The sequence below is a fragment of the Clinocottus analis genome, unplaced genomic scaffold (genome assembly GCF_023055335.1).
Source record: "Clinocottus analis isolate CAN_PGR_092001 unplaced genomic scaffold, fCliAna1.0.p SCAF_8, whole genome shotgun sequence".
Taxonomy (NCBI): Eukaryota; Metazoa; Chordata; class Actinopteri; order Perciformes; family Cottidae; genus Clinocottus; species Clinocottus analis.
The window spans coordinates 6,015,758-6,029,952 of NW_027176240.1; the positions used below are offsets into that span (position 1 = coordinate 6,015,758).

At 40.1% G+C, this 14,195-nt stretch overlaps 1 protein-coding gene across 1 annotated transcript; it reads left to right on the forward strand.

The window, feature by feature from the left end:
- Positions 1-7,703: 7,703 nt before the first annotated feature.
- sf3b5 (splicing factor 3b, subunit 5) lies at positions 7,704-9,040 on the forward strand. Its single transcript, XM_068568303.1, has 2 exons — positions 7,704-7,819; positions 8,305-9,040. The coding sequence occupies exon 2, from the start codon at positions 8,333-8,335 to the stop codon at positions 8,591-8,593; it is 261 nt and encodes an 86-aa protein (XP_068424404.1). The 5' UTR covers positions 7,704-7,819; positions 8,305-8,332; the 3' UTR covers positions 8,594-9,040.
- Positions 9,041-14,195: the final 5,155 nt, after the last annotated feature.

Consider the following 14,195-nt stretch of genomic DNA (forward strand, 5'->3'; position numbering starts at 1 on the left):
CGGGCCAGTTATTGTGCTTTGAAATATAACTTTTGTCAGACTGAATCTGCCTTGTGAACTAAAGAGATGTAAATTAATCAGAAGGCTGTGTGTAAAATCTTGAATTATTAAGAGTTTAACTTTGACTGTTCCATTTTTCTTTTTTACATACAAGCATATTATCATCTGTTTATATTGGGTATTGCTGCTTTATGTACTGTTTAAAAGAACATATAGTTGACTGTTATTTTCAGTCTTTCCAGTTCCCAGCTGCCACAACCGAAAACTGTTTATAAACATGAATATTATCAAAGCAGCATGAGTTTGGCTCATACGTGGCATCGCATGTCACACGCTGTATTGCAAGTCACCCCTTTATGCCGTGAAATGTATTCCAGGGTGAAATGAAGATAAATTAAATAGCCATTATTCTGTGCTTTGAAACACTAGCAAACTGTTGACTGTGATTAATAATTAAGTGCTGTTACTGGCGACTGAGCAACAGAACCACCAGATGAGCCAGTTTTCATCCTAGTGGAGGCGAGGTTATGATCCTGGGCTCCATTGAGCCCTAATTTTAGGCCTCCACAAAGAAATCCTCCTCCCAATGTTGGAAACCTGTAGTCAGTGTCGTCTTTTAACATGTTTGAATTGTTTTCTAACACGTATGTGTAGAGACATATCTCAGATCGTACTTTAATTTAAAAGCACACAGTTTGAAAACTTAAAAAGTCTGTAGAGCTCATCTCCTAAACTAAGCATCGACATCAAAGGTATTTAATGATCTCCATGATCTGTACACATGCCACCAAAGAATTTTCCTTTTTTTCACACCTTGTGACAAAATCATGACTTGTAAATGGCATTTCTCAATTTATACTTTATGGGCAACATTCTGTATCACAATGCATACAAAAAAAAATATTAATTGTCTATGGAATAAAATGTACTTCTGAATCTCACTGGATGCTTTTTTTTTCTTGCTTCTGAATAAAGATTCACCTGCATATGTGTGTCGTGGTCTCAACTGGAAAACCACAACACGGCTTGTGTTCTACACTCAGAGATGAGTAGTCCAAATAACAAACAATAAGAATGATTGATGAGGATATTATCAGAACATATACTTTGTAAGGGCGGAGCAGACATAATTGAAATGCAGCGACCATCAGTTTGAGACTGGAGCTTTTTCCCCCATTAATCCCAAGTTGTCTCCTGGAACTGGAATTTACCACCAAATTATTGCTGTAATGTAAAGACTTACAACTGTGGCACTTCTCCATATTTTAGCCATAAAGGGGCTGCATCAGCTGAGTGAGTTTATGTGTACTTGTCTGAGGATTTATATGTTGCAGCAGCAGATATTTGTATTTGTCAGTGCAGTAAAGGCACAGGAGTAACAAATAACATTAACGACAGCGCTGGTTCAATTCATCCGTCACAGTATGGCATACCAGAGCGGCAGCATGCACAACACCAGCCCTCTGGAAGTGCACCTATAGAAATGTACACATGTAGACATGGTATGTGTGAGAGACTTGTAGGGATTTTTAATGAAGGCTTGATTGTTTTTACTTGGCTCTCTTCCACAAAGGACATCTTTGAAAATAGAGAAAACCAAAGTGCACAATGCAGGATATAATATTAAGTAATATACTGTATAATATAATAGGCCATTTTCTTAGCAGCCATTTTGTCATTTCATAGCAGGGTAAACAAACTTGTAATTCATTCATTATGGTCCCAATCTATCCAGTATGTCACAGCCGTACAGCGAGTCAACATGCACAAAACAAGGCCCCTGGCTCACCTAAATGGAATAGGGCCATAATTAATGTTATTGATATACTTTTGTAAGCATAACCCTAAAGTTAGGTTCCCTCGACAAGACGCCATTAAGATTTTTCATTTGCATTTTAGATTATTTTGTTTTTTTCTTCAAGATAATCGTGACAAATGAACACCACTTTCAATTTTTTTGAAGCTTGAATGCAATCGACAGAAGTATATAGCGAATGTTAGGAGATAAACAACACCGCAATCGCATGAGTACACACAACGAGGCCACCTTTTTAAGACCATTAAAAGCTTCACGAAACAAAACTTTAAAATCTCTACAATAAAGACCTCAAACAAAAACTCATTCAAAGCCTTATACATTTGTCTTTGAGACGAGTGAAATGGAAGTGTGAACATTGCAAACTCCTTTCTGGGATTTAGATAGATAGATAGATAGAGAGAGAGAGAGAGAGAGAGAGAGAGAGAGAGAGAGAGAGAGAGAGAGAGAGAGAGAGAGAGAGAGAGAGAGAGAGAGAGAGAGAGAGAGAGAGAGAGAGAGAGAGAGAGAGAGAGAGAGAGATACTTTATTAATCCCCAAGGGTAAAATTTGTTGTGAAATTTGCAGCGCCACACACTTTACAGACACTAAATGTAATAAACTAAATAAATTAAACACACATTATGAAATAAAATATATGCATACAATATATATATATATATATATATATATATATATATATATATATATATATATATATATATATATATACACACACACACACACACACACACACACACACACACACACAATGAATACAAATAACTACAGTAAATAAACAATGAATACAAATAACTGCAGTAAATAGAATTACTGCAGTAAATTCAGGACATTAAATTAAATGTAAACAGTGTGCAAAATGTGCAAAATATGTGAAAGATATAAATACAAACGAATACAACCATAACGGTGCAATACACCACTCTTTAGGACTCATTCCTGCAGTTTACACATGTGGTTACAATGCAAGGAGGTTTCAAAATGGCTGCTGCTCTCCATTTCATTCTCGCAATTTGTATTCTATTTAATGTACAAAACCTGGAAATGAAGAAGAGTCATCTGACCTCCTTTGCTCCTTCCTATTTTAGGGAGTCTCAACAGCAGGTGTGTTTCATTTCCAGTCTCCTGCTCCTCTCTGACCCTGCCCCCTCACTCAGCAAGTGGCCACGCGCCGGACATATGGTGCCTACGCATTACCAAGTGTTGTGTAGGGGAAGTGAAAGAAGGGGAGGAAACTGGCTGAAACCTGTTTCCGCACCGTTTTCACTTGATTGCAAGTAAGCTTTGATTCTTTGAGTCGTGATTCCCCATGTCACGAACCAGGCCGCACAGCCACTGACAAAAGAAGGGGGATACACACAAAGGAGTAGAAAATGGTTTATTGAATTTAAACACAAACTAGTTTAACGGTGGCGTGTGAAGTCAGTGTTTTCCGTAGTGGAGGTGTGTACAACGTGTGTGTGTGTGTAATGTTGGACAGTGCAGAAACAAAGCTATCATCTTGAATTCCAGCCAAACGGGTGTCTCTGGGCATAGCGAGAGCACCAGCTCGCACCAAAGGGCTTTTAAGAGAGCGCTGCTAATTAGCACAGGTGTGCCCACTCTCTTAACGACCCTCTGCCACGCCCACCTGAACACCTGCAAGGACAGCGGACAGCGGCAGAGAGGGTCGTCCCACCGAACATTGAAAGTTGGAGTCGTCGCAGAATTTAACTTCAGATTTCGTCTAAAGTACAAATGTGCTCAATGCGCGAGCAGAGCATCAACCCAGGCAATCTATGAGGTCACTGGGGATCCAATGTGTGTATGCATGGGTGTGCAGCGTGCATGAAAACGTCAGCAGCTCGGTCTCAGGAGGGCATGGGCGCGTCGCTGCATGTAGGTCTGCGTACATGCCGTCAGCTCCATCCTGTCGGGGAGCCGGGCATTATGTTATTGGAGTTGGCAGCATGATTGCTCCTGTCACAGCGATTACTATCAAGCGGCGTTGGATGTCCCCTCTTTCTGCAGAGACAATACCCTCATTCAGACATGACGTTGGGAAGCTGCCCATGTCTGTTCGGAAAGCTAATCAACCACACTGAAGTTAGATGACCTCATATTTCAAAGACTTCGGTTGTATCAGAAGATCCAAAAACATTTTTTGTTTTTGTTTTATCCGACAGAAATGTGATACTATGGCCCATTCATATCCCCTGTAAGGGACTTGCTGTTTGCATACTGTAATAAACAGATAACTTACGTACAAATGTACACATTCTGTTCATTTTTTCTTTATATAGTACATATTTGAATAGGTTAATCATCTTATTACGATTCTACATAAGCTCACTGTGTAAACATTTTTGATCTGACATAATTATTAAGAAAGCATGTTTTGTAAAATCCTGTAATCATGTTTGAGTCCACGAGTGCCACACACTCTGTTGAATATCTGAATATCACAGTATCCACAACCGCTATGGGCTAAATAATGAGATTCAGCACTGCATCTGTACTTACAGGAAATGTAATGCTGTTAATTTGAGAAAGTCACGCAGTGCTCTGGATGTCGCGGTTATCTGCTTTCAACTGTACAGGCTGTTTTGCTCCAAAGGCTCCAGGGAAAAGGCCAAAGGTCAGCCAGAGTTTTGTTTTATATTTGCCTCTGCTTGTGGATTTTCTTAGGTCATAACCAAAGCCTTGCGCTAACCAGCTCTTTACTGAGCGCAGCACGTGACCAATGGACTGAATAATTTGTTTTTTTAACAGCAAATAGAAACATAGGAAGGAGAGAGATTGTAAGTTCGGAACCATGCCAAATCCAATTTAAATCTCCAATTTAAAAAGCGTTGATATCCCTGCAACTCAGCACTGTCCATATAGAGCGACATTTTCTTCAGGCTATTTCACACCCAGATGAATAGCGAAGCGGATCCCCGTCATCTGACCGAGAGGAACATTGTATTTTGCTGCTGTGGTTCACAGCGGATCAGGAGGATGAGAAGTGGATGCTGCAGTGAGAATCTTAGGTGTGGTGAAAAAAATGAAGGTCCTGCATTGTCATGAGAAAACCAACAGTGAACAAGCCACCCAGCAAAAGCCGGCAGTTTGAAAGCTGACCAATGAACCTCCTCAGTTTGTCCTTCGACTAACCAGCCATCACTTTAACAACCCTACAGGGTGTAGTTTGTTTTTACACTTCTCTATCTACCTCGGACGCCTGGAAGTTGAGAATGGCTCCATCTCAGGCAGTTTGTTTAAATCACTGGAAGTATTGCTGACTCCCGTTTTTACGAAGCCATCATTCAGGAGGAGTGGGGGGCACAAGAGCCATCCAGTCAGGCAGTATTCCCATCCATCCACCTGATTTCATTACCCTTTCCTCCAGCTACTGCTTTGCAGTTCCCAAGTCTGTTCACTAAAAGAACAGCTATCAAAGTTTGATTATGCCCCTGTGACTATTATTTTACCATAGATGTAGCTCCCCAAAAGTGAGAAAAGATTACATCTATCTGGCAAAAGTAAAGAAAGGACTACAAATAATCATTTACAGTGAACATACTCCTATATTTCTCAGGCAAAGAATTAACAACTTATGGGAATAAAATGGAAATATCAGGGTTTTTATCTCAGGCTGTATTTACCATGTTTTATCAAAATAGATTAAACAAATATCCCAAATAATACCAAATAAATGTAATCATTTGTCAAATACTTACAATGTCCAGTGTGCCGTGAGTCAGCTCATTTAGATAAAAAGTTGATCTAGGGGAAATGTATACATATTATATGTATATATATTATTATATATATATGAACATTGAATATACATTGAATTAAATATTAATGATGAGTCATAATTACATTAGAGATAATTTATAAAAGAAATGATTTACAGCTGGACATAGATTAATTAAAACGCCTCAATTAGCACACTTAATCAACTTAAATCCCACTTGGTAACAATTAACTAGCAACAGCTACTATCAACTGCACTTTTCGTTCAGCAACTATCTGCTGGTTAAATTAAATATTGTAAAAACAAATAATATACTCACTCCAGCCATATAATCAAAACTTACATGGAAGCATAATATATGCCTTTGACCCAGACAGTGCAGTAGTGGTGGCTGCCCATGTGATGGGAGCATGCACTCGGCATGCAGCCAGTTTATTATTATACATAAGTAAGTATAATTATAGTGAAGAGTGAGAATTTCACTCACTGTAAAAGTGGAACACTGACTTCTTGGACAATCTTTTTTTTAAAACCCTTTATTGGACTATTTGTCCAATGTTAGACTGAAGAATTCTCAAAAAAGGCACGAACACAACAACCACAGGCAAGCTGGTAGCTACTGGCCAATGGACGGCGTCCACCTGTCACTCAAAGCAAACATAATACGGTTGTGATGTCTTAACAATTGAATTAAAAAGAAAACCAATGCTTTTCTAGTAAGAAAAGTCTGTAATTTCCTAAATATTTCACAAGTCTCCATTTTCCCAACGATAAGAACCAACAAACATCTGACTCAAGAATAGACCTGTTATTAATAATCACAATCAAACACACAAATTGGCATCATGGAAATAGAAGCATAATGTATCAGCATATCTCATTCATCCCACTGTCACTGTCATTTCTCCTCCTTCAAGTATTTTAGAAGACTGATGACAAACATATAATTGTGTCTTTATTCTCATTCAGATGCAAATCACTGTCTGCTGCCCTGATTGTGCATTCAGCTTATCTTATGCAAAGGAACTGGAGATACAGTCTAGTTGTAGCCTTCAAACCACATTGAACTGCTATTTTACCCGTACAGACTATTTACGTGGCACTACAGTATCCCACAAACATAAAGGAATGGAAACTAATCAAGGCTCATGAGATCCCCTGGACACTCTGCTTATTACTTTTTAATTTTTGACCACACTCACAGCGGTTGATGGCAGGATGAGAAGATAAATGTAATATCAATCCCTGTAGATCTCCTCATGGTGCAGAGTGATAAATGGACCTTCCTCTCTTATCACTGTTATCCTTTATACCAAGTTATTTTCCTCTGGTATTTTTCTACAGCTATACAGACAATCAATAATAATAATAGAGTGTGCTGTAAACACACATGAAAGTACTTGCACTGTGTTGATTGTTGAATATAAGAGCCACCCCCCAAGGCAAATTCCTTGTATGGAGACATATCTGGTAAAATGTTTTCTGATTCTGATTTTGAGTTTTTTTTTAAATTGCTGACTGGACACATAGAAAACAGAAACAATGCCACCCACATTTATGATCGACCCGTTTCCAACGTGCACCATAACTTATAAATACAAAGACACATTTTCTTCCTGTGTTGGAACAGAAGCCAGAGTTAATTTTTCATGTACATTTTGCACAACGTGAAATCTTTCACCGTGGCTCTAGTGGGTACACAAACAGTAATGTCCCTGTGTAAAAGCAACAAAATGTTCCAATGATTTAATGTATGAGGGGTTTTATGTACATATATGTCCATTAAGGTACCCAGATGTTGTCCGCCTTGGACAACCCTAAGGCTAGCTATTACTAGAACTATTGCAGCCCCCCTTTTTTTACTGTCCCTCCACTGTTGTTTCTAATGAGAAACAACAAGAACAAGGTGCTGCAAGCAACATTCTGATAATAAAAAAAATTAGGGGGAAAAAAAGGAAAAGGTCAGGGGTTTTTTTCTCTGTGGTTCTTACCATTACTAGTAATTGCCATTACTTTATCTCTTACCTTTTATTATTAAACCGTGTGCAACTTGGTGAGGCAACACTGTACATATTCGTCATGGCAATGCCATTAAAGCACGTTTTAATAGACATTTGAGAAGCGGAACAAAGGTTCTAGGCTTTGTTTCTCACCGGTTCACTGTAAACGCAACGGAAAAACAACCGGAAGTCATCGTTTCTTTGCTTTGCGACGAACTGCGGACGCATCGAAAGATTATTTACATCTTCAGCCTTCGCTCTAAACTTCTCACATTTGATCGAGTAAGTCTACTTTGCATTTGAAAGCTATATGATCACTCAGAAATACATATTTAGCTAAAAGAGCCCTTTTAAGGGACGGTTCGAGGAAGCTTTTGTCTAGCTAGCAGGAGCTAACTCCACGTTACTGTTAACCAGAAAGCAACGTTAGCATGCTAAATATGATGCGCTATACTAACGTAAAATGTTAAGTTATAGTATTTAACGTTAACGTTAATTAAATTCAACGTTAGCATCCGAAACATTTAACATTAACTTTTCATGGCTCAAAGCGAGGGATCAGTTTACTCGAATTGTTCGATTATATTGAGCACATAGCTCGCTTAACCACACAACAAGTGGTTCATTTTACAATGACGAGCTAACTTAAGCCGGATATGTAACTATTAACTGTTCAAACTAAATAGTAATACAGTGTCTTGCAGGACTACAATTCAATCAGTTTGCCTCAGCATGACTTTATGATGATGTATCTCACTTTTCTCTAGAGTCTCTGGGACTCTCATCTCAGCGAGAATGACCGATAGATACAACATCCACAGTCAGCTGGAGCATCTGCAGTCTAAGTACATCGGTACAGGACACGCTGACACCAGCAAGTGGGAATGGCTGGTCAACCAGCACAGAGACTCTTACTGCTCCTACATGGGACATTTTGATCTGCTCAATTACTTCTCCGTTGCTGAGAACGAGAGCAAAGCCAGAGTCCGCTTCAACCTGATGGAGAAGATGCTCCAGCCATGTGGGCCGCCAGCAGACAAACCCGATGATGCCTAAATTATACTCGATTGAGCTGTGTTTTTACGGGATGTTTGTGATTTTTTTTTTTTTTGGACACAACTTGATTTACTTATTCAACATATTCAAAGTAACGCTCTTCTGAAATTTCTGGCCATAAAACTGGCTCTTTTTTTACCCTGCCACCACTAAATGGACTGTCCAGTTTCACAACAGACGATACCTGGACACAGAGCTTTACATTGATTGCTTCTGGACCACTGGAAAAACTTTTTTTTTTCCTGCAACTGTCAGGGACATTTACTACAAATGTTACAGAAAGCAAAGTAGAAAAGGCTTTAAGAGCTTAACATTTCTTAGAAGAGATAATGGAAAAGACAGCGGTGTACTTTCTCATTTGTCAAGTATTGCAATAATGGATGGAGTTTTGTTCTTAGTTGAAATTTCTGTTTTGATTTATTAAAATTCACGTGTTCCCATTCAAAATGTACTCATTTATACGTACAGATTGACGTTGGACCAGTAAACAAAAGTTTCAGTACTGTTTTTGGTTCAGATTTGTTTCAGAAGTAATACAATATATTTCTTTTTAAAAAAATCCCTCATTTTGAATTTTTATGATGGTAGTGTTGGAGCACACACATTTCCCATAAGTGTTTGGTTAGGTTGATACTCATTAAGTTGCTCTCATGTCTTGTGTGGAAGCGTTTACATTTATCTCACTCGTTCATCTACCTGTAATTTCCATCTGCGCCTCTAATGGAACAAATTAGGCAAATTCTAGTGTATGCATTCAATATTGTTATATTATTCCATCTCAAAGAAAAAAGAAAGAAAAGGACTAAAGTAAAATTAAATGAAGCTTCAACTTGATGTCAGTTTGGAAAGTAAAGTATAAAGCGCAGACTAGAACATTAAAAAGCTCTAATATAGGTGAAGCTTATCAGCTGCGTGTATACACTGCACACAAGTATGTTTCAGCGGGGATTTCATTTGTTTGGCCTTGCAGATTCAACAAACTGTCCACCTACACAGTCCCACATGCACCCCCGCACAAACACACACACGCACCCAATCATCCACCCACACGTTAGAGTGCACACAGATCAGCTACGCATGACTTGTCCTCACATCCTGACCGCGCTGTCTCGTTATGTTGCCGAGTAAAGAACGTAATTTGAAGAGGTGACTGATTTTCATACATGGTCTTTGTGCTTAATGAAGCTACTAATTACGTCGTCTGGTTCTTTTGAGAAGCAAGTGGTAGCCATTAGATTATCAAAGTGCAAATGACCTTCTCAAGCGGCGGCACCAGTTTAGAAACTGTCATAAAACACAGCTCATAGCAGACATCAACTAAATTATTCCACTGTTGAATTTGAATCAGTGCCTTTGATCAGGAGTGTCAGTTTTCTTATGCCAGCAGCCATGACAAAATTATTTAACAATGCAAATTGCCTCAGGGTGGTTGATGTCGAGTGGATGTTTGAAGTTGCAGCCGGTGCACGGCTTTTTGTCTGGGCTCAAGTGGGCAGCAGGCAGAAAGAGACGTGTGACTGGAAACGAGCAGCGGGCGCCGAGATCTGACTTGCTGACGACAGGTGATTTTATCGGCGCCCGCTGCCAGCCAAACCCGCACACTAAAACACAGACACTTGGGGTGGGAGAGGATGCTATGCATGACTCATTGTTGGATTGAGAGGCGTGTCAGTAGGTGCCAAGGAAGTTTTTGTATTGCATATCACGTATGTGTGTGTGTGTGTGTGTTGGAGGGTTACTTAGTGGGGCAAGTCCTTGCCATCTGTCCTCACTGTGAGAATCGTGAAAACGGCGCTGCCAAGTCAGGCATGGAAGCGACGTGAAGTCTGTCAGTGTGTGTCACACACACACACACACACACACACACACACACAAAACGCTCACATGAAATGCTTGACTTGTTCTCTCTGAGCACATAAATAGACGTCTGCTCCCCAGTCTGCAGCTACATTAGTGGAGATGGGCCTGGGAATAAGGCACGTGGGTGTACTTTGATTATAGACTCTCAAATAAAGCTTCAATACCCAATTTGTAGGTGAAGCACTCCAGAGAGACCTCTTATGCACAGCTTCTTTTTCATTTTCAATGTTTTCTCTTAAAGTGAAAGTATTGTGTTAATCTACTGATAAAACAGCAGATCTGATACATTATTAAATAAGCGGATCAGGATGACTTTTAAATCTATGCACACCTTGAATTTTCTACATTAAATAGTACTGTGCCAACATCTAGGATGTTCTCTAAAGAGTTTTCTTCCAGCAAAGGGAAAGAGCAGTGGATGTGAAACAGATGTTGTTTTCCTTCTGGAGACCTTCACAGTGACTTGAAATATTGTCCTTCCTGCCAACAAGCACACTATGAATACTTTTACAGTACAAGGACACTCATAATAAGCAAGTTATTTCTTGTTTTTGTAAAAACTGATCATAAGTGAAGTGAATGGAATATTGAATACCCCATTAAAGCCACAAGCAGACAGACCATAACATTTGTGAAATAAAATGTCTGTTTTTTCGAAGTGCATGCAAGAAATATTTAATACTTTTTAATTTCATACCATCTGGTTTTGAGTTTGTTGATCCAAATCCAAAACACACAAGAAATAAAACTCAAAGAAAAGCTCAGCAGCTGCGCTTTATTATATTCTGAGTCCAAACTGGAAGCACCAAAATGTGTCTTAGCACACAAAACCAAATTGTCTCCCTTGTATGTTTTCTACGTCGTGCTTGCAGGGTAATAACTCAAATCCCCTTCTGCATACAACCCATAACTCTGTGCTAGACTCTGCAGTACAGGATCACATCATTTCAGCCACACTGGCGCAGCTCGAGGGATTATCTGTCACTTCGGTCCAGAAGGATTTATCACAACTATCGGATAGATTGCCATGAAATCTTGCACAGTCATTCATGCTCCCCAGAGGATGAATCCTAATGGTAATCCTCTGACTTTCCCTCAGCGCCACCATGAGGTTGACACTCGTGGGTTTATGAAATTTCCCCATTTCTAGTGGTTCTCAAGCTGAAACCTACACAGATGAAGTTCAGCTCCACTTGAAGCATTTTAACGGTACTAACCTTTTAATTTGTTTGGCTGGTGAGGACCCATCTTTCTGGTACTGACGTTAGCGAGCACAGGCCCGCTTAAACATCTCACGTCCCAACACCCACTGCATCGCTCTGATCTCACATGGCAGTTCATTATCACCTCACCTCTGAGGCCACTCAGGAACCCGCAGTGTCTTGTTAGTGAGGCAATTAATTGTGCACCTACTTGTGACTCATTAACAGCTATGATTAGAGTGGAAACTGCAGTGACATTGTTGCGTGTTTGCATTTTCAAACGGTACCTGATACAGTGAGCGACGTCTCCCAGCGAGCGCTGGCGAGAGCGACTCGTTCGGCTCTCTGATTACACAGGACCTCAGTCAGACGGGGGAAAGGTCCAGGAAGCACACTTTCTCTCGTCAAATATGAATGATCCCACAATCCAATTATCTTTGCCCTTCTCTCCCCCTCTTATTTTATCTGCCTATCTGCCTTAACCCTCATTCATTGTCCTCCACTTTCTTTCTCTCTCCTGCTTTTCTTCCACTTCGCCGTCTCTACTGCACAGGTAGGGTTGAGTGGAGACATCCAAGATATAACACACAAATAGTGACTCTCCGGCGGGAGTGCGGGTCTGGCGCCATTTTCTCTGAGTAAATGCAAAGAGAGGTGGCATTATGGCCCCCGAGAGAGGAAAACCAATGTATGCTGTGTCTTTCTGATGAAATACTTTGCCTCCTCTGATCTGTTTCACCAGCAATTTTGTGCACTGACAAATTCGGTTTAACCTTTTGAAATAAAGGTCGTCACCCTCACTCCTCACAGAGCAATTGCCTTGACATTTACAAAGAAAAACAAATTAAAGGACTTGGACTTAGTTTTTGATTATTTCTTTTGTGTAAAAAAAAAACTTTGAAGTTGAAGATAAAGGGGATGAATTACAGAGTGGATGTGGTGAGGTGAGATAAGTGTGTGTGAGTGTGAGTGAGAGAGACAGAGAGTGAGAGAGAAAGAGAGAGAGAGAGAGAGAGAGAGCAAATGGTTTATGATCGCTGTGGTCCAGGAGGACATCTTCCAGGTATAAGCACCAGCTGCTGCAGTTATCTAGCTCTCAGAGCTATCCTGCCCTGCGCTATAAAACCCATTATCACCACTGGCTATCGTGCAAGGGAGCAGCAAAGGCGACAAAAGGCCGTACATCACAAGCAAACCAAAAACTTAAATTCACACCTTTCCTGCCACCAAGGTCAGGAAAGGTTTGTTGTTTTTTTCCCGGCGCACATGTTCTGTATAATCAATTCCAATCAGGGAAGGAAGGTCTTGAAAGTTGAAGGTGATTCACGCCTCTGGCTCTCTCTCATTTCCGACCATCTGTCTAATCTAAATTTTTGCATCTCCTCGATCCTCGTTTCCTTTACTCTCCAGCTGTAATATCCTTGTCCTCTTCTTCAGAATCAATCTATTACAGCCACATCCTCTTTCAGAGGAAGGCCCCTCCTGGCTGAATAGAAAACATACGGCTGGTACTTTAATACTTTAATGGGCATTCACAAACAGAACACATGCTCGCTCAGAGGTTTAGGGACGTTGGCAACGCATGCATTAAGATGCCACACACTCTGAGACCACAAAATCTATTTGGCAAAATGTAGTTTTAATGGCACAGCAGAGTAAAGCGGTTTGACTCTCAGTCCTCTTTGTCACATTGTGTTTGCGAATTGGTGGCTGTAGATGCATTTGAATATCTCTGTTTGGGGAGCGGCTATTAGAGCAGCTGGAGCCTATTTTGCATTTTTCAAATTAAAGTGATTTGTATTACAACATGCGAAGAAATACGATTATTTTATTTCGTTGCCAGAGTTCCTTCCACTTGGTTTTATTTGAAGGAAACTGAGCCACAAGAGTGAAAAGACGGATAGAGAAATATAAACAGACCAGTGATGATGCCCTTGTTTTAGCTTCAGTATGTAGTGGTACATCACTTTTATCTTATCGATTTGACCAAAAGAGAGAAAGACTAGATATTAATAGCACACGTGTCTGCACGTGTCTGCATCTATGTGAGGCTTTTAGCTCAATGCTAACATATGCTCACAATGACAATGCCAACATGAAGACGTTCAGCGGATTTATAATGTTCATAGTTTCATGCTAACATATGCTAATTTGCGCTTGACACAACGTACAGCTGAGGCTGATGTGAATGTAATTAGCTTTACTGTTATTTAGCAATAAATCAAGCCATGAATTTAAAAAATCCTGTGATGGTTGATGCTCTTAAACTTCATCACGAGGGGGCCCAAGTGTCCAATTGTCCGAGCAATCCAGCTCATAGTTGTTGAGACATCTCACTCAAAGCTACACATATAGATGCCGCGACGGCATTTGAAAGTTCAGAAGATCACCAAAGTCCTTAGGATTCCTTCTAAGGGCACAATGAACGTTTATACTGAATCTCACGTCAATCCATTCAACAGTTTTGAAGATATTTCAGCCTGCACCAAAGTGCTGGACCGAGCGACCGGCCGCTCACACTGAAATCCATATGCGTCGTC

What these genes read in the sequence shown, in the direction of transcription:
- sf3b5 (XM_068568303.1), top strand. Translation starts at nt 8,333, where the DNA reads ATGACCGATAGATACAACATCCACAGTCAGCTGGAGCATCTGCAGTCT.